The sequence below is a fragment of the Rhinolophus hipposideros genome (genome assembly GCF_964194185.1).
Source record: "Rhinolophus hipposideros genome assembly, chromosome: 16".
Classification (NCBI taxonomy): domain Eukaryota; kingdom Metazoa; phylum Chordata; class Mammalia; order Chiroptera; family Rhinolophidae; genus Rhinolophus; species Rhinolophus hipposideros.
Window position 1 is genome coordinate 18675334 of NC_138062.1, and position 19485 is coordinate 18694818.

Genomic DNA, 19485 nt, shown 5'->3' on the forward strand with positions numbered 1-19485 from the left:
TGCTTTTATATGGCTTGTAACTAGTACAAGCGATATTAATACTATTTCTACCATGTCTAACAGTTCCACAACAGTGGCAAATGAAATTCTTCAGAAACCTACAGAAAATCCAAAACCCTCCTATTGTTGTCCCAATAGGAAGAGACAGAATCATCCTAAGGAGTGTGAAGAACACAGTAATACCATCTGATTTACTCTCAAAGTAAAGATTAGTCTCTTAATGCCCTCAGATAGTCCAACTTAAAATCACAACCTAATTCCAAAAGGGCAGATGCCAACTCCAATGATACTGGAAAAAAAAGCAGGGGAGCAAATCTGGAGCCTCATAATTTTAGACCAGTCCTCAAACCCCAGTGGTGGAAGACTCAGCAAATACCATGAGTGTCTGGAAAGTTACAGAACATCACTGTGGCCTATTGCTCAAAAACATCCATCTTATCCTCACCCACCCGAGAAGGAATCAAATCCTTCCTATTTGCATCTAGCTGGAGAGATATTCAGCAATATTACTTTACTATCATTTTCAACACTTGCTTAATGAAACCACACAGGGCAATCCTGCTTGGTTTCTGTATTTTATTTTCTCCAAAGGAAAAGATGAAATCAATGAGGAAGAAAAAGTGAGAAGTCATGAAGGTCTCATGCCCAACATTACAGTTCTTTTGTAACTAGAAAAATTCAACACTGATGTGATAAATATTAGAAAGCCAAGATAAACTCTAATGGACTTAAATCAAGTGGCCTGTTGACTATGAAATTCTAAACTCTGACTAGGTCTTTTTTAAGTCTTACTTTAAATATCCGATCCGCAGCAGTCCCTAACTTTGTTTCAATATACACTAGTAAAATCCACTCTCATACCCACAAAGAAGGCATACTAACTGCAAATATAACTAGGTTCCTGTGTAATCAGTCACAATGTCAAAAATTCTCTAAAGCTTCATGTCTATGTATTATATGTATTATGTCTATGTATTATAGCTTCATGTCTAAGCCACTGCTTTCTGCCAGTGTTTTGATATACCAAGTAATATATAGCTAACACATAAAAGAAAAAAGGATCCTAATGAGACAAAGACATTTCACACTTGCCTGATCATTCTATCAATTCCTGGAAGACTGGCTACAACACGAGAAACACACTGGATATAAATTCAGTTTGTGGTAAACAAAAGTATATTTAAATTAGCCATTCAGTAGTCTATGTGTATTTTATTTTTTAATCTTTTTTTAACAAATAACATGGATCTTTTACATAATTTATCTTTTATTTTTTTATTTTTTTAATTGGGGAACGTTAGGGAACTGTGTTTTCCCAGGGCCCATCAGCTCCAAGTCATTGTCCTTCAGTCTAGTTGTGGAGGGCGCAGCTCACTTGCCCATGGGGGAATGGAACCAATAACCCTGTTGTTTAGAGCTCATGCTCTAACCAGCTGAGCCACCCAGCTGCCCCTTTTTTAATCTTTAAGACACTGAAGAGTATCCTTGTGTTTAAGGGAAAATAATGCTCCTTTCCTAGTCTGTTAAAAAAAATGAGAATTTTTTTTAAAATCTCATTTCTGCCTATGACTTTCCTATGTTTACTTCAAATTTTTAGGTTTCCAAAGTTAATATTCAAAATAAGTCAGACCTCTTAGGTACTTTACCTGCACTGGTTAAGATGCCTGCCACCACCCCTCAAGTCTTCTGAGAAAGCATGGCCCTACTGATAACTTGATTTCAGACTTCTACCACCAGAACTATGAGAGAACTGTCTGTTGTTTTAGGCCGCCCAGTTTGTGGTACCTTGCTACGCCAGGCAAAGGAAACAAAGTACTGGTAACACATCAGACTAAGAACCTACAACTATCTTGAAGATGTTTCATAAACTATCATTAATGACAAAATGTTAAGTACATTCCCAAGAAAGGGGAAATGCCCAAATGCCAGAAATAAAGGAACTAAAGACTAGAGCTTGGCAAGCACATAAGCTGATGATGCCACAGCTGTTGAGACAGTTGGGGAGAGGGAGCTTGGACAGGGAATGCACTGGTCACAGTAACCCAGGATGGCTCCAGCGCCCACAGGAAATATGGCCAAGTTTACATGAAAAGGACAGCCTGCACTTAAGATACACTCTCAAACAAAGCACCTATGAAGGGTTATAAACTACACAGAAGGGCAGATTAGGGAAAAAAATAAAATCCACAGCACAGAAATTTATGACCCGGAAACTCATCTGTCTCTAGATATTCAGTCGGAATGCTGGTATTTGTGATTACATAAACCTAAAACAGGTACCCCATTTAAGACACATTACCACAAACAATCCAAACTTACCAGTACAAAGTAAACCAACCATCTTGGTTGACTTAACTTCCTATATAAAGGGAAACATCCAAAGAATTCTGTTTGTTGGGAGAGGTCCTCCAAGGAATTTGGAATGCAATTTGGTATATGTGCTGCCGAAGCAAGCATATTGGAATGCAATTTGGAATCCAGTATTTAATATATTACAGGCTACCAAGAAAACTATTAAGTGCCAGAAGTAAGATTTGGCTAGGATAAGATCTACCAAATCATTTGAAAAAAATTATTCAAAACTAAAAATGTCTTGCCGTATAACATTACTTTGATGTGTTTAAAGAGAATTATAAAGACGGAAATCCTCACATAGTAGTTTACTAACAATACTCTTAATATGTTGTAGACAAGTATATTAACAAAAAGTTATAACTACTCAAAAGCATGTAACGCGGCAAATAAAAGAAATGCCCCTCACTTAATTTCTACGTCTCTTATATTCAGAAAGTTTACCTTATGGTCTGTGAGGGTGTCCTAAGATTTTTGTGCTCGCTGGTGGGTTTCTGAGACTGTGACCCTGCAGAATGACTAGAGTATGCATGCTGTCTTACTCCCGAAGGGTGCTGGAATCGAGGAGGTAGTGCTGATGGGGCTTTTACTGGCTTGTTTGAATTCTTTGGCCCTCTGTAATCCACGTCTGTGACAAGAAGCCAAAAATACCTCATAATTTTCTTATTATAAACAACCCCATGTACTATCATCCCTCTCCCAAAGAAAGAATAACTTGATGTGCTCCTACCAGAATGGAAATTTTGTCCAGAAAGGGAAGTTTTTTTCATCTTCTTCCCTGACACTGTGTTCCAGCTTTCTGAGGGAGGTGGTTTGAGGTTCTTCGGTAATTGTCTTCAAAAGGAAGAAAAAACCTTGTAATAACTTGAAGTATTCCTCATAAGGGTATCTATTAAAGAATTCTGCATAAATATTTTATTTGCAACTTATATAATAATTTCCAATTTTAATTCTTGTATTAAAAACAAATTAAAAACAAAGTATTTAGCAATCCAGATATAATTCTAATCAAATAAGATGACATAAATCAAAAGCATATTTTCTAACCTAAAAAAAAGACCAAAATGCCTTAATATAGTCAAAGCAAAAGATCAGATAAAGAAGGAATGGTTGCTACCCGGTTAGATGTGGTGGTGGTGCTGTAGTTAAGGTTGGGGAAAGGAGTCCTTACGGTGTTAGAGACACACATAAGCATCTATGTGTGTATAAGAAATGGTGTGATATCTGAGATTTTTTGAGACATTCCAATTTCATTTCTATTTTTAAAAAAGGGGTTAGGGAGAACAGATTAGAAAAAACTACCAAATGTTAATTGCTGAAATAGGGTGATGGGTATATTGTATATTGGGGTTCATTGTACTATCCTCCTTATTTTTGCGTATGATTGAAATTTTCCATATAAAGTTTAGGTGCCTCTAATAAAGGCAGCAGCAACTGAAACAAACGGTGCTCTAAAGTAACACTGTGTAACAGAAAGTTAACCATAAAATTTTACTCCATTTGACATTTACTGAAAATTAACTCCATGCAATGCAGTACTGAATATTAGAAATGATTATGGTGCCTGCCCTCCAAAGCTCCCACTTTAGTTAAGAACAGTTAATTTCCCAAAATGCCTTTGTGAAGAATGGCACATTTTAAATAGTAAGCAACAAAACAAGTATTTTTATTTAAAATATGTCATCATGCAAGACACTGAATTTGAATTCAAACTGTTTTTTAAAAAGACGTAAATAAATGTATTTTCTACACATAGGCAACACCTTTAATTGAATTTGCAAATAAACGGGGCCACTTAGAAATTCTCGTGATTACATTAGGGTAATGGAAAAGACAGTGTTTTAGATGAAAAGTAGTACATACTTCTTTCCAAGTTCTTCACCCAAAACTGGTCCGTTCACAGAGTGAACCCCTTGAAAGTCTGCATTAGAAAATTTCCCATTGTGATCCAACCTAACCTGTTGAACAATTCCAGAAAGATCAGTCACCTGCTTTCTTGCTCGAATGATCACTTTTTAAATTTTATTTTGTTTTCCATTAAAGAGAAAATGAAACGTATATTGTTAAACACAAACTAAATTGAAAAGAGTGTATAGTATGTCTCTCTGACTTCCCAGACTCATGTACCTCTAACCTAAAACACTTTTTGTTTACCCTTCCAAAATTGTTCTAAATTGTTTTTCTAAACAGTTCAAGTGGAGTTGAATCTACTATGGAGCACAAACTACTAAAGCTCCAAACAAGAGAGGCAGCGTGTCTTGGTTCTGAACTTAGGGCTGTGGCACCATACACACCAGGATTCCAGGCCTGGCTTTTCTACTTACCAGCAATTCGACCTTGGGCAAGTTACATCTCATACTTCAATGTCTTCACATGCAAAATGATGCTAATAATAGTGCCAAAGTCATAGGACTCTGGAGATGGGATGAGGGAGGTATGATATATATAAAGGACACGAGATCAATTATTATTATATTATCTTCTCACTTTTCCAATATTTAAAGTGGGTAACTGTGACCCATCTTCTCCCTAAAAACGGATCCATTATCTGTTCTCTAACATAAAACTGGTATTTCCCAATAGTAAATTGTGACACAAGAGTAACCCCTTAGGTTTCTTTCTAGTCAAAACAGGGCACCTGTACATCACTGCATGGGATCACTAGGAACACTGCCGGCAGCACTGCTTTGAGTCACCTCCTACTTTTATTATTAGTGAAAGTCCTCAGCTGAGGTTTCATTTTTCACCAGTCACATCAGGACACACTTCGCCTTCCTCTCTTCAACAGTTTAATAATAAAAAAGATTTTTCTGACATTATTTATCAAAAGTTTAAACTACATCTTACATGCTTACTTCAGTAAGCAAGTCACCTTTGAGTCCTAGCAGTTTCCAAAGTAAAATTTCAATTAAATTTTATCCGAGTGTAATTGTCAAGTAGGAGAAATAGAAACAAAATACTCTAAAAAGGAAAAAATTAAAACAAGTATCTGCTTTACCATCTACTTTATCAACAGCATCTACTTTACCAAAAGCAACTGCAACCTCAAAGGAAATATGCTTGATTTGAAATAACAAGAAATACAGCTTAAATGATGCAGCGTAAGATAAGCAATCTTCTCTTCTCTGCTAAGGAGGTAGCGAGGGAGAGGGAGCCCTAAGCCCTCCTGGTTCTACTCTTTTGTTGTCTTCCATGTTTCCCAAAGCACCATAGTAAAAGATCCCACAATTCTGTTCTGTAATTAGAACACGTTTCTGATAATCCCGTAAAAAAGAACATAAGTGAATCGTATCCTCTTCTTCCTTTTTCAAATACCCCAGAATCAGAACATGATTAAGCTCTTAAAAGTGCCCAGATATAATCCTCGTCAATCAGATACTTAAAACGTAAGCCACTTTATCACAAAAGAAATGAGCATTTCCCCCACATGTCAAGAAAAAATGCTTGTCAGTGGCTCTTTTAAAATAGCTTTTTAAAGGTAACACTTTTTGATGAAAATTATCTTCCAAATAACATTTTTGTGTATGTGGGTTGTTTTTGTTTGGGAAATAGCTTTTTTTTTAAGAAAAAATAAACAAAGGACAGAAAAGGGACGTTGGAAATTATCCAGTTTCTCTAGCATTGGCACTGTTGGCACTTTGGATCAGATAATCCCTGGGGGGCAGGGAGGTCCTATGCAGTTTAAGTCGTCTGGCAGCATCCCTGGTCTCTGCTACCTAGATGTCAGTAGCACCTTCTCATTTGTGACAACAAAAAAACGTCTGCAGACATTGCTAAATGGAGGGGGGACAGGGTACAAAATCACTCCAAGAAACACTAATCCATCTAATCCAACATTTTCCTTTGTTAAGGAGCTACTTAAATCCAGAGCTGTAGTTTATTCAAAGTAAATGGTAAAACTCCTTCTTGTTCACTCTCGTAATTCAACAGGAAAGATTATAAATGTATCATCTTTCAGGATGACTTTTATAAACAAAACATATTGACCTATAATGTCAAGCTTGATTCAATTTCAGTAAATTATTTGCCAACCGTAATGAAACTTTGTCTTAAAATCTAAAGTTATTACTTCTTTGAAGCAAACAGTATCAAAGACTGAAATTGCTTTTTAAAGATCATGTGATAAATTTAGATACATACAATTTTGGTAATGTATTTAAATAGATTAAAATGCCAAATATTTGTGACCATTATAATGTATATATTATAAATATATTCTGAAATCCCAAATTAACAACACATTCAAACTTGATCTGTTTCCTTGGTTCCTGTTAGAACAAGATTTCAAGTAAAATCTTTTCTTCTATATAATCACTTACGTGGCATTTATCTCCAACTTCATATTGTAAACCAGCAGCAATGGAATAATCATGCTTCTGTTGAGCTGTAAACAATTATCAGTATAATATCAGGTTGATTTAATTATTTTCAATGCCACAAAGCAAACTTACGTAAGATGCAGATTTTTAAACTCACCTTGTTTAGACTTCAGCCAAATTTCATATTCCACATTTCTATACACTGCTGGATTGAGTGACTTAAGAACCTTTCTAGACAAAGGAAGGCTTGAGGATTTCCCATTGTTTTTCAGGTGCTAAACAAACAAAGTCAGGAAGTCCAATCAACACAGAAATGCTTGCAAAACATTTTTGAGATATGTGTAAGAATAAAATCAAAACAAAACTTCAAAAATTAAAGTTGCTGAAAAATTTACTAGTAGGTGCTCCTGACTACTGAAAATGTACCAGAAAAGAGGAAAAAAAATAAGATTACCATTTCATAAGCTCTTACATTGTTAACAGAAAAAAAATACCTGATCACTTGACAAGGTTTTAAATCCATTCACAGCATTAGCAGTGGTAGCTTTACTCCTACAAAGGAAGACATGTAACTGTAATTAGGAGTACAAAATGTGTTGCAGGCAATTAACTTAGTCAAACCTCATATAAAAATCTCAAGTCAATTATATTCCAAAAGTCAAAGCTATATTCCAGGGGTGTCCAAACTTTTTTCAACGTTTTTTACCAAGGGCCATATGCGGTAAAATACACAAACAGCCGGGCCCTTCACTTGAGGTGAAGTACGTATTGCCTCACCTGGTTTATTTAAGTAAACTAAATATAGTTTTGGAATTTGCTGTAGGCCAAGTAAAAATGGATTGAGGGCCGCAGTCGGCCTGCGGGCCGCAGTTTGGACACCCCTGCTATGTTCCAATGAGCTCATACAAGTTTTAGTAAAGTGTATGGGGAGGTGGAGAAGAAGGGAGTGTGTGTGTGTGTGTGTGTGTGTGTGTGTGTGTGTGTGTGTGTGTGTGTCAGTAAAAGAGAGAGGAGAGAGAGGGAGGGAGGGGAGATAAGTCAAAGACTTTTATCAGTAATTTGGGAGGGGAGATAAGTCAAAGACTTTTATCAGTAATTCCTACTGGCTCAATCAAGAAAACATATGTAGATTGAAATTTGCTAACAAATACATGGTGATGGAAGAACTGACTCTGGGTGGTGAACACACAATGGGATTTATAGATGATGTAATACAGAGTTGTACATCTGAAATCTATGTGATTTTACTAACAATTGTCACCCCAATAAACTTTAATTAAAAAAAAAAGAAATTTGGGTGGGCAGATGAGTTTATAAAACATTCAATGTAAAAAATTTCCCTTTTTTTAATACATAGGTGAAGCTCCATTAAAGAAAATATTCCACTATAACGAGATGTACATTCTAGTAAGAGTAGATACAAACTAAGTAATCAGTATGTTAAATGCTGGTAAGTGCTATGGGGGGGTGGGTAGGAAAAAATGACAGTGCTGAGTTATAGGCGCAAGTAACAAAAAGTGGAATGAGGAAACGACAGGAGATGTCTTTTTGAATAAATAATTAAAGATGGTGAGACAGCAAAGCTTATGGCTGGCTATTTAGTATTCCAGGCAGAGGCGACAGACAGCAAGTACAAACACCCTGGGGTGGCCAAGGCACTGGCAAGGCTGCCAACAGAGTGATCGCAAGTCTAGTGGGATATGTGATGAGAGGCTCCCTGTACTCCTCTTCTGTCCTACAATTCGTCTTTAAATCAATCTCCAGTTTTCAGGACAATTTCCAAGTCTATACTCTTAAACTCAGTAATCTTTAAGAGACCCCAAGTATATACAGTCTACACTAAAAACGCACCCATAATTTCCAGTACTTCAGAACTGACCAATATGAATGCAAAAAGAATCCAGGAACAAGAGTACAATGACATCCTTGGTCCTTCTTCATTACCTATCTATTTTGCCATAACTATGTAGCAGTGTTTCATAACTGAAGGCTTGTCCACTCTAAGCCAGACGTGACATAAATCAAAGGAAATTTTAATAATACAACAGAAAGTTAACCAGAAAGGCTTCCATGTTCCAAGGGCTGCAAAAGTACACTATAAAAAGAAAAACAGCAGCACAAGAAGCACACCTTCCCTGGTTAACTTTCCTCTATGACTAATGACATGTCTTAATCGGACAGGTGCCTGGAGAAAACCATGAAGCAGAACTATCTATGGAAAGTTAGTCTATTCTAGTGTTTTTCTAGTGTTATATTTACAAAGGCAGACCCAGATTCTAACCTAAATGATTCATTTCTTTCATACAAAGACATGGTAGTCCATCAAATTTTCAATCAGGATCAGAAAAATTTAATTCAGCAAATGACTAGAACTACAGATAAAAGATTTAAGTATTTCATAAAGATTTGATATCCTAAGGCTTAATTACATTTCTTTCTCTAGTTTCACAGTATGTAACAAAATAGGATACTTCCTTATTTAAGATGCAAGAGGAATAATATACATTTAGCTTCACTGGGAATGAAAAGACTTGGTTCTTATACAAACTTCTTAATTGTTGATAAAAACTAATATGTTGGACACACTATCTAAGAAATAGACTGCACTATAAATGCTATTTCATTTAATTCTTATAAATTCTCCCCTTTGAAGAAATACTAATATATCCTCATCTTTTAGCTGCAGAATCGAGGCTTCTCAGTGAACTTAAGTACCATATTTTGCCCGTATATGATGCGCACCCACGTTTTTGGCCCTAACTTTCAGGGGGAAAAAATCTTTCATTTTAATTTTTTAATTCAAATTTTTGTTTGTTTACATTTAGATACTTGCTTTTTGTATAGGAATTTTGGCATTTATTTTTTAACATATTATGGTACAAGAAATTTTATGTAACAAATAATTACAAAACATAAGAACAGATACAGGTACAAGAAATTTTATGTACCAGTAATTACAATATTTACGCATCATAGAATTACAATATTTACGCATCATAGAAGGTCAAGAATTCTTCATCATTGCAAGTTTGTCTTAAGTTCAACAAAACCAATTATTGTATTCAGGATATTATTTTGCATACAGATATTGTTATTGATTTCTAGAGTTACACTTTTAACTCATAAGCATAAATAAAAGAATTAAGAACATTTATATAGATACAGAATTAGTACTACCCATGTATAATACGTACCCTTATTTCTCCCTCACAAATTTGGGCCAAAAAGTGCACATTATTTATACATGGCAAAATACGGTAACTTGCCCCAAGTCTAGTAAGTTGGCAAGGAAGCCAGGATTGAAACCAGGTTTAGATGTCTGTCCAGAGCCCAAGCTTTTAACCACTACCTATACGTCCTGCATGGAAAAAGAAAATAAGCCTCAGAGAATCAGTTACGTGCTATTCACAACCTAAACAGGCTGTTCACACTTATACCCCAACTTTGGATTTTTATCTAAAAAGAGGTGGCATTATCTAAGAAAGAAAACAATAAAATAAAGTCTAGTAAATCAAAATGGCCTCTTTTTCATCCCTGGATATGTAAACAATTGACAGGTTAACCTTAAAATTTTCTAATATACACACATATAGACAGGACCAAATCTATTATACATATATTCAACATCTAGATTACATAGAAATAGATCCTTATCAACCCAAAACATCAATTTTCAAAAGAAACAGATAATAGAGATTAGGTAAAATTAGTGGCAGGGAAAAAGAAACTTCTGCACATTTCTCTGTTAGGAGTATCACAATACTGCAATGCGTCAGGCAACACCATGCAGCAACATTTATTGAACCGTTTCTTTGTATGGCACTATAATGATATTTTAGAACTTAAATTCATTCTTACTTGCAACTGTCATCCTCTGAATCTGATATTTCACTGCTGTTTTTATCAGCTACCTCAGAGGTGTCTAGTCCCATCAAGATTTTACTAACATCAGTTTTAAAGACCTTCTCATACAGTAATTCATAAAGGAGAGCTGCAATTAACAAGAGAGAGATGTTATACAACATTAACTAATTTTATGTTCTAACATAAAATTGTGTCTATTGCCCAGGCTTCTAAAATCCTAACTAGACATCTGCAACATCTCATGGTCAACAACACAATTCAATCAGAAATTTACCTAGAGAGCAGCCAGAATTTCTGTCTGTGCAGTTAATTAGTTTGAAATAATTTCATAAGATATGCAATTTTAAAAACAATAACATAAAAAGGTATCACAACTGCAAAACAAATATAAAAGCTAAACATGCATATTGAACGATTACTATATTCTATATACTGTGTTAAGCCTTTACATATCTTCATATTTAATCCCAGCACACAGGAATTATTCTAATGGTATAGACGAGGAATCCGAGAATTATAGATGCTATACAATCTGCCCAACCTTAAGAGGTTTGGATGGAAAACAATAAGACTACTAGAAAGAAGATAACTGTTCATAAGGGACTAAAAAGAAACTTATAAAATGTATTCTCTGCAACCGGAAAGAAGCATACACAATTGTTTTGCTTTAAAAACAAAAACAAAATGGAAAAAAACACATGGAAATATACATGACCAAATATTCAAAAACACTCACATATAGAATTTAGGACTCTCATTTGGTTTTACTACATTAATCTTTATGAAAACAAGGGCACTAAGAATTCATCAACAATGGGTGCCCACCCTCGAAATGAGTCCCCGAAGAGACCTCCTTCTCACAGATCATCTTTCTTCTACCCCTGATATCATCAAAACCACAGACATTGAGAAGTATAGGAAGATAGGCTCCATGAGCTATCCTTCCCAAAGCTGAAATGTCCAGATTTTGACTAGCTGGGAGAGGTGGAAACAACCCAGGATTTAGACAGCTAGACTTTCATACCTCAAAAGAGATCAATTTTAAAAATCTGCATTACACATTATCTTTACGGGTCACCACTAGCTTAACAACAGAGGAAAAAGCTGTTATATGCCCAACTACTGCTTTGTATGAGTGATGTGCACTTTGTCAGAACAGATGATAAGAGATAAAGCAAAGAACTACTAGAAGGAAGCATTTTATCCTCCCAGTGAATATATGGCAAAATCTGGTGACATTTTTGGTTGTCACAATGGGGAAGCAATCTACTGGCATCTACTGTGTAGACGGCAGGGATACTACTTAATACCCTACAACGAACAGAACAGCCCTCTCCCACAACAAAGAATTATCAGGCCCAAAAGATCAATAGTGCCAAGGTTGACAACCTCTGCTCTAGAGCTAAATACAATCAAATGTTTGATTTGCTCGGTCATTCAGGCTTTCAAGCTATACACTACCAACTTTAAAAACACATACAAATCCTTATTATTAAACTTAATGACTGCAGGAAAGGAAAACATTGTATTTACAAGTCAAACTCAAGCTACTAGCTTTTTTCCCCATTTCTTATAGTATTAATATTATTGGTAACCTAAGGTTCTCAGAAATATCTTTTTATACAAAAGTATATTTGCCCTGACTTGTTTGTGTTAAGACTGAGTAGCTTAGGAATATCATTTCCTATACAAACACAAGGGTGATACTTACACTGACACATAGCAGAGCTCTCTTTATACTTTATGGGATAGACAATATCATAATGATTTCCATTTGAAAAACACAGTAAAACCTGAAAGGGAAAAATAAAAGACAGCTTTCAGTCCTTCACATAGGATATTTATATAGCCACTTATTACCTACAATATCTCTGAAGTACTAATAAGTAATTTCTAAACAGAAAGAAAATTTTAACAGAAAATTAAACAGAAAATATTTTAGAAGCTACCTAAAGCTCCAATGCAGTCAGCTACGGAACATCCGTATACTGAAATGTTCCACAGTCATTAAATCATAAGTTCTTAATGACTTGGGGAAATGGTTTTGGATCATAAAAAATACAATATATGAAAACAGCATGATTTCAACTATTTAAAGAACAAGAGTTAAGAGCTTTTAAGAAAATATTCCAAAATCTTATTAATGCTTACCTTTAAGAAGCAGACTCAAAAGATTTTTTTCCTGCTTCTTTATAGTTTTAAGTACAGTGAACCCTGGACCAACGTGGGGGTTAGGGGCACTGACCCCGGGCGCAGTCAAAAATCCACATGTAACTTTTAACTCCGCCAAAACTTAACAAGCCCTCCCTCAATATTCACAGCGGATTGGTCCAGAACACAATCCCCATCTCCCACCCCCGCAATACCAAAATCAGAGAATGCTCAAGTTCTTTATATAAAATGGTACAGAACAATGTATATACTTGGCTCTCCACACCTGCAGATTCCCAACCTTGGATGGGAAATACCGTTTTTGATCTGCGGATGGCTGAATCCACAAATGTGACACTCTGGGACACAGAGGACAGAATGTATATTTATTTTTAAAATTCATGTGTAAGTGGACCCATGAAGTTCAAACCCATGTTGTTCAAGGGTCAACTGTACTTCCTAACTAGTCAATTACTAATGCAAAAAGAAATGCACACAAATTTTGTTTAATTATGTCATATTCCAATATTGAGAAAGGCGAGATCCAGAGCCAAGCACCTTGGAAAGTCCAAGTCTTTACACAGATAGTCCTTCATTCAATTCCCTGCCTCCCAACCACCATTAGAATGGTGATAAGACACTTCAATTTGGCCTGAATGATTGCAAATCAGCTAATTAACACAGTTTTCTTACAATGAGTCAGTTGAGTTTTCTTCCTAGACTTAACATAATTTTTCAATTGTTTCTGCTTTGTGAATAGATAATGACACCTTAACCAGCAAATTATCTTTATAATGGTAAATATATCACAATTACCAAAGTACTTCTGGATGCAATAGCAGAACCTATTTTCACAAGTTATTTTATTATTTAATGTTTATACTGATGTAAAACAATAATAACCTAATTAATCACATTCAATATTTTTCCCTTTGGTAAAATGTTATGACAGGATCCAACAAAGAGATTTGTGGAGAAAAACATATACAAAATAGTATGGCTCGATGATTAACAGGAACTTAAAAAAACTCATTAGGTAATAATCTTCATGTACAAATATTTCCAAAAATCACTTTAAAATTATAGCTTAGGAGGTCAAGGTAGCAACTGAGTGGTTCTTTTACTTAAATTCTTTAGGACACACTTAGAGAAATTCTTACCTTTTCAGGAAAATTATTTTCAGTTACTTGTGAAGGAGAAACATTTGGTTCCCGATAAATTACAAAATCTTTCCTGAAAATAACATTAGAAATTACTTCTTATGGAATATATTTAATAAATTGAGATTCAATCATTCATTCAATCAATCATTCATTCATTCATCAAGAGCCTAGTATGTGTCAAGCAATGGTCTAGGCACTGAAGATATAGCAGTAAACAAAAGGCAGTAATGGAATAAGTTGTAAAATACCTATATAAAAGTATTTTTTAAATACAATTTCAAATAAAATTTGCATATGTGTGACTTCAGATATAATTCTAAAAGGAGGCCTCAAAACCCAGAAATCATGAGGATGAAACATATAAAAGCATTTTGAAAAGAAAAAAATAAAGCATTCACCTGTTCCTCTATTAGTCAGTAGTAGTAAAATTAATAACGTGTGTTTTGCCTATTTTAGTGGCCATTTAATGCCAGCCTTGACAAAATAGGAAATAATTTCTCTGTAAGGCTGGTAAGTGATATAGTTTGTAGGCCTGGAAAAATTTCTGTACGCTTTTCCAAAAATATTTTGAATATTAGAATTTCTAAAAGTTGACATATCTGTCAAAACCTAACTGATAAAATTTAAATTAAAAAAAAAACAACTTAGAAAATATACTTCACAACCAATGCATAAAACTGCTATTTTAATAATTTTAGTATAATGGAATACATTAATTTCCCACTAACTTTATTTTTGTTTAATGTTATTATAGTGTTTACCTGTACATCAGAGAAAGGGCACTTATTTCCACCTGTCCTACCCATTCCTGTATTAAAGAAAAAAAGTTGGCAGATAAATGTCTCATGCTTTTTACAATATACCTCTAAACAATATCTTAACATGCTTTTACACAATATATCTAATAAACTACAAAAGCTCATTATTATAAATATTACAAAAACATTTCTATAAAACAGGCTGTAATATGTACTTAAAAGCCCAAGTCTCTGTTGCAAAAAATCCTTAGTACTAGTGTGGTAAGACCACGGAGTGATATCTCTCAGTTGAGAATTTGTTGAATTTTTTGAAGGCAAGAGCTCTATCCTCCAAACTAGCACCCACGGCAGAGCCCGAGGCACATGGTATGTGCCCAGAAAACGAGATGTGGAATAGAAGCAGAACTCAGAAAGCAGAAAGGGAAAAAAAGAGCAGGTCTCATCTTCAGGGTGACTGAAGACAGAAACAGAGCAGTGTCCCAGCAATCGTTTTTGAAATGAGACAAATTCTACAGTCCTTGTAAGTCTTTATGCCTTTAAGAAAGAAATGAACAGTATACATAAAAATTTAAGAGTATGTCCATTACCTCTTCAGACAGCAATTCAATTTCTATAAATCTATTCTAAAGAAATACTTCATGTGTCCACATAGATGGACGTTCACTGTACCTATCTGTAATAGTTTAAAAAAAAAGTTTAAGCCCCAAGATTCCACTAATAGGTAAAGAATTATTACGTAACTTATGTTTCATCTGCACTACGCACGGAACAACACGCAATCATTAAGAATGAGGTAAACCCGTATGAACTGACTTGGAAAGATCACTCAAGACTAGTATGAAGTCATAGTAAAATAATCCTATTGTGTAAAACAAACAAAAAGGTATGTTTAATATGTATGTGTACATTCCTAGAAAGAGAACTGGAAGGACACATCTTAAACTGACAATGCAGACAGGAAATTCAAGATAAGAGAAAATGAAAGATTTTTCACTCTTCATTCTGTATTAAATCTTTTATTACAATGTATTCTACACGACAATGTATTCAATGAAATTAGTAATCAACACTCACTAAAAATAATGAACTATGGTAAGTGAATGCTGCCACTTTCCTTGAAATAAATTTGAGATAGAGAAAAGATTTTAGACAATGTTTTGATCTCAGACAAGGAATAGTCCTCCCCTCTAGACTTTTCATTTTAATAGTTCTTAAAAGTTGGCTCTGGTTTTCAAAATGAAATGGGTGCCATATATTAAAATAGATTTCTTAAAATAGGTCTCTGCTTAACAATCATGGCTTCTCATAAACTGCTACAAGCAACACCCTCTGGTGTAGATGAAATCCTTCACTGAAACCAGTCTGCATAGATCACAAGCACATCTGCTTTATGCAAAATGTGTTAGTTATATCACTTTCAAAAATGGAAAACTATTCTACTCATGTCAACAAAATACTACGTCTTAAATAATGTACCATTTTGTAAGTATTTAATCTTCAGAATAAATTCTGCTGTAGTGTGGTTAAGTAAACAATGGTTATAATATCCTCTTGTCTTCTCTAACCAATCAATTTTAAATTACAAAAAAAACATCTATGTTCTACCACTGTCTTCTACCTTAAGGCTATAATTTTATTTACTCGACACTTTTTATGATGTTTGATATACTTCCTTACAGTGGGTGAGAGTAAAGTATTTCTGCAAAGATCTGCTTTAACCAATGAAATACACTACATCAAAAATGCATAATTTAAATGTTCGTAGTCATAAGCAAATTTTTGTTCCTCATAAGATACTATTAAGAAAATGAAAAGATATAAATTGGAAGAAAATATTTACAAAATGTATACCCATGCAGTATAAAGAATTCTTATAATTCAATAAAACCTCCAACATAATAAAAAATTAGCAAAATCTAAACATTTTACCATTGAAGATATATGGATGGGAAATAAGCACATGAAAAGCAGATCAACATTATGAGAAATGCAGATTAAAAATCACAGTAATAGCATTACACGACCACTAAAACTTAAGCTACAATTTAAAAGGCTGACAATACTAAGTATTGAAGATGTAGAGCAATTGGAATTCTCATATATTGCTAATGAGAAAGCAAAACGGCATAGCCACTTTGGGAAAGTGTGGCTGTTTCTTATTAACTTAAACATACATTTACCATATGACCCAGTAATTCCATGCCTAGGTATTAATCCAAGAGAAAACATACATCCACACAAAGACTTAAAAGCAAATGTTCTTAGAGATTTAATCATAACAGCTCCAGAAAGGGAAAGAACCCAAATATCTATCAACTGGTAAATGGATAAACAAATTATGTACATCCACATAACTAGTGACTACTTCCCAATAAAAAAGAACTACTAATACATTTGACAACATAGCTGAATCTCAAAGTTTCCATTATGCTAGGTGAAAAAAGCCAGACACATAAGACTACAAACTGTTAATCACTCTCTGAGTCTAGAAAAGGTGAAACTTGGCAATCAGATCAGTGGTTGCTGAGAGGGGTGGGAGAAGGAAGTAAATACAAAAGGGCATGAGAAGGGGTGGCCAGTTAGCTCAACTGGTTAGGGTGTGGTGCTAATAACACCAAGGTTGCCGGGTCGATCCCCACCTGGGCCACTGTGAGCTGAGTCCTCCTTTAAAAAAAGGGGAGGGGGGGGCATGAGGAACCTTTTGGAGTGATGGAAATGTCCCATATGATGTTTATGCTGGTGGTTACACACTAAATATATTTGTCAAATCTCATCAAATTATACACTTATTCATACAACCGGTGAATTTTCTTGTATGCCAATTTTACCTTAGCAAAGTGGACAAAAATAAATTCTTGCAAAACGTTTGAGGCATTTTCATAATGTTCCACTGCTTTCATAAATAAGAGGATAAAGATGGGGCGGCCGGATGGCTCAGTTGGTTACAGCACAAGCTCTCAACAAGGTTGCCGGTTCAATTCCCGTATGGGATGGTGGGCTGCGTGCCCTGCAACTAAGATTAAAAAGGGCGACTGACTTGGAGCTGAGCTGCGCCCTCCACAACTAGATTGAAGGGCAACGACTTGCTTGGGTCCTGGAGAAACACACAGTTCCCAATATTCCAATAAATTTTTTTAAAAAAGGGATAAAGATGCTTTCTCTGAGAATTGGATGAAGCAATGGAGTTTATCCGTCAACTGTATTTCTTTTCATTTCATACATCCCATATATCAGGGAGAAAGAAAAACGAATGAAGACATAAACATGTTGCTAATAATGAAGAACAAACAACTGTTCAGAAGGTACCAAAAACATCTGGGGAAGAAGTTTGATAAGATGGAAAGGGGGGGTGGGTCATAAGAATTAAAAATCTTCCCATCCAGCAGCCAGGAGAAGAGGCACCTGTCCTATGTACTTAAATCACATCAACTTTCCTTCCTTTCCCTCCTTCCTCTCCCAGGCTCTCAGATCAGTCTCAGTTCAGTTCACGCTACCTCATTTCTCCCTCTGTGCCCTTCGCTCCTCTCCCAGTATGTCTATCCTTTTTCAGACCCTCACAGTCCAACAGCCTGAAAGGCTGCACAAAGATTACTATAAAATAACACTGTGGAGTTTGTTCTGATTAAAAAATAAATGGTTTTGTCATCTCCTTTATTTTCTATAAATGTATAAATGACCAGTAACTCTCATTTAAGTTACCTTAAATCAAGTTAAAGAATCTTAATGTCTGTTCACATGTCCTTTTCTCCATGGTTTCTGGCACCCAAGGACATGACAGACACTAAAATATGTTAATTGTGTGATTTATATCTCTACAAGTTTGACTGCAATAAAATCTACCAACGGGGTGTTACCAAGTTTTACAAATCACTAGTAGTATTACTACCTAGAAATTAGAACTTCTAACATTCTGGTCTCTATCTTTCCTATCTATGACATATATAACACAACATAGATTTAACATTTATTTAACACATACAAATTGATTATCAATTAGGCACCCCAAATTGAAAGATAACTATGGAATTCCAAAAGCAATATACAATGCTTGCCTTCAAAGATGCTGATAAACTAAGACAGAAAAAAATATAAACTTCAGGAAAATGAATTTGTGACCATGGTATATAGGCAAAACTCAGTATTGAAATCATGGTCAGGAGTGGATTCAGAGGGTGCTTTTCTCCCAAACTGAAGTCATAGTATACTTATTCTTCTTTTTACACTTAATATAGTGTGCACATTTTCCATGCATTAAACATTTTTTTTCAACCACTGCAATTGATCTTCCTGCCTCTGGTCTGAGCCACCTCCAAACCATCTTTACACAAAATTCTTTCATCCATCCATCCAGTCAGTCAACAAAAATGCAACACACTATTCTCTGGTTCACAACAATGAACAAAACATACTTCCTGCCTCAAAAAACTTGAAAGGCTTCCCAATGCCTAATTCCTCAGGCAGAGACTTTGATTCAGGTCAGGAATGGAGGCCAGGGAATTTGCATTTTCACAGCCATCTCAGGTGATTCTGAGGTAGATGATATATTGCTCACACTTTGAGAAATGCTGACCTAAAGCATAAGCTCCATACTGCTGGGCCTAGCACGAAGGATCTCCCATGATCTGACCCACAGCCTGCCCTGTGACTTATTTCTCACTACCTCCTACCTTCCCAAGCTCCATGCTCCACACAAACTGGACCGCTTTCTGAATCTGCCTTGCTCACAATTTTCAGTACCTGGAAATGTCCTTCACCCCAGGCATTTCTTATTCAGAATCTATTCAGACTTCAAATGCCAACTCACTCTCCAACTCCTGCTTTGCCTACACAGCTGCAAATAAAACTGAATGCCGACAGCATCATATCTATACTTCTTAT

The 19485-nt window shown here is 35.2% G+C and overlaps 1 protein-coding gene across 2 annotated transcripts in view; it reads right to left on the reverse strand.

Annotated features, from left to right (window-relative positions):
* OTUD4 (OTU deubiquitinase 4) overlaps positions 1 to 19485 on the reverse strand; it is a 47306-nt gene that overhangs the window by 13826 nt on the left and 13995 nt on the right. For both annotated transcript variants that reach the window (XM_081075688.1, XM_081075689.1), the window contains exons 4-13: positions 14611 to 14657; positions 13847 to 13919; positions 12247 to 12328; positions 10530 to 10662; positions 7166 to 7223; positions 6829 to 6946; positions 6672 to 6736; positions 4216 to 4310; positions 3083 to 3186; positions 2797 to 2980 (exon numbers count right to left, since the gene is read on the reverse strand). In XM_081075688.1, the coding sequence (XP_080931814.1) occupies positions 2797 to 2980; positions 3083 to 3186; positions 4216 to 4310; positions 6672 to 6736; positions 6829 to 6946; positions 7166 to 7223; positions 10530 to 10662; positions 12247 to 12328; positions 13847 to 13919; positions 14611 to 14657 (959 nt within the window). The remainder of the gene's footprint in view (positions 1 to 2796; positions 2981 to 3082; positions 3187 to 4215; positions 4311 to 6671; positions 6737 to 6828; positions 6947 to 7165; positions 7224 to 10529; positions 10663 to 12246; positions 12329 to 13846; positions 13920 to 14610; positions 14658 to 19485) is intronic.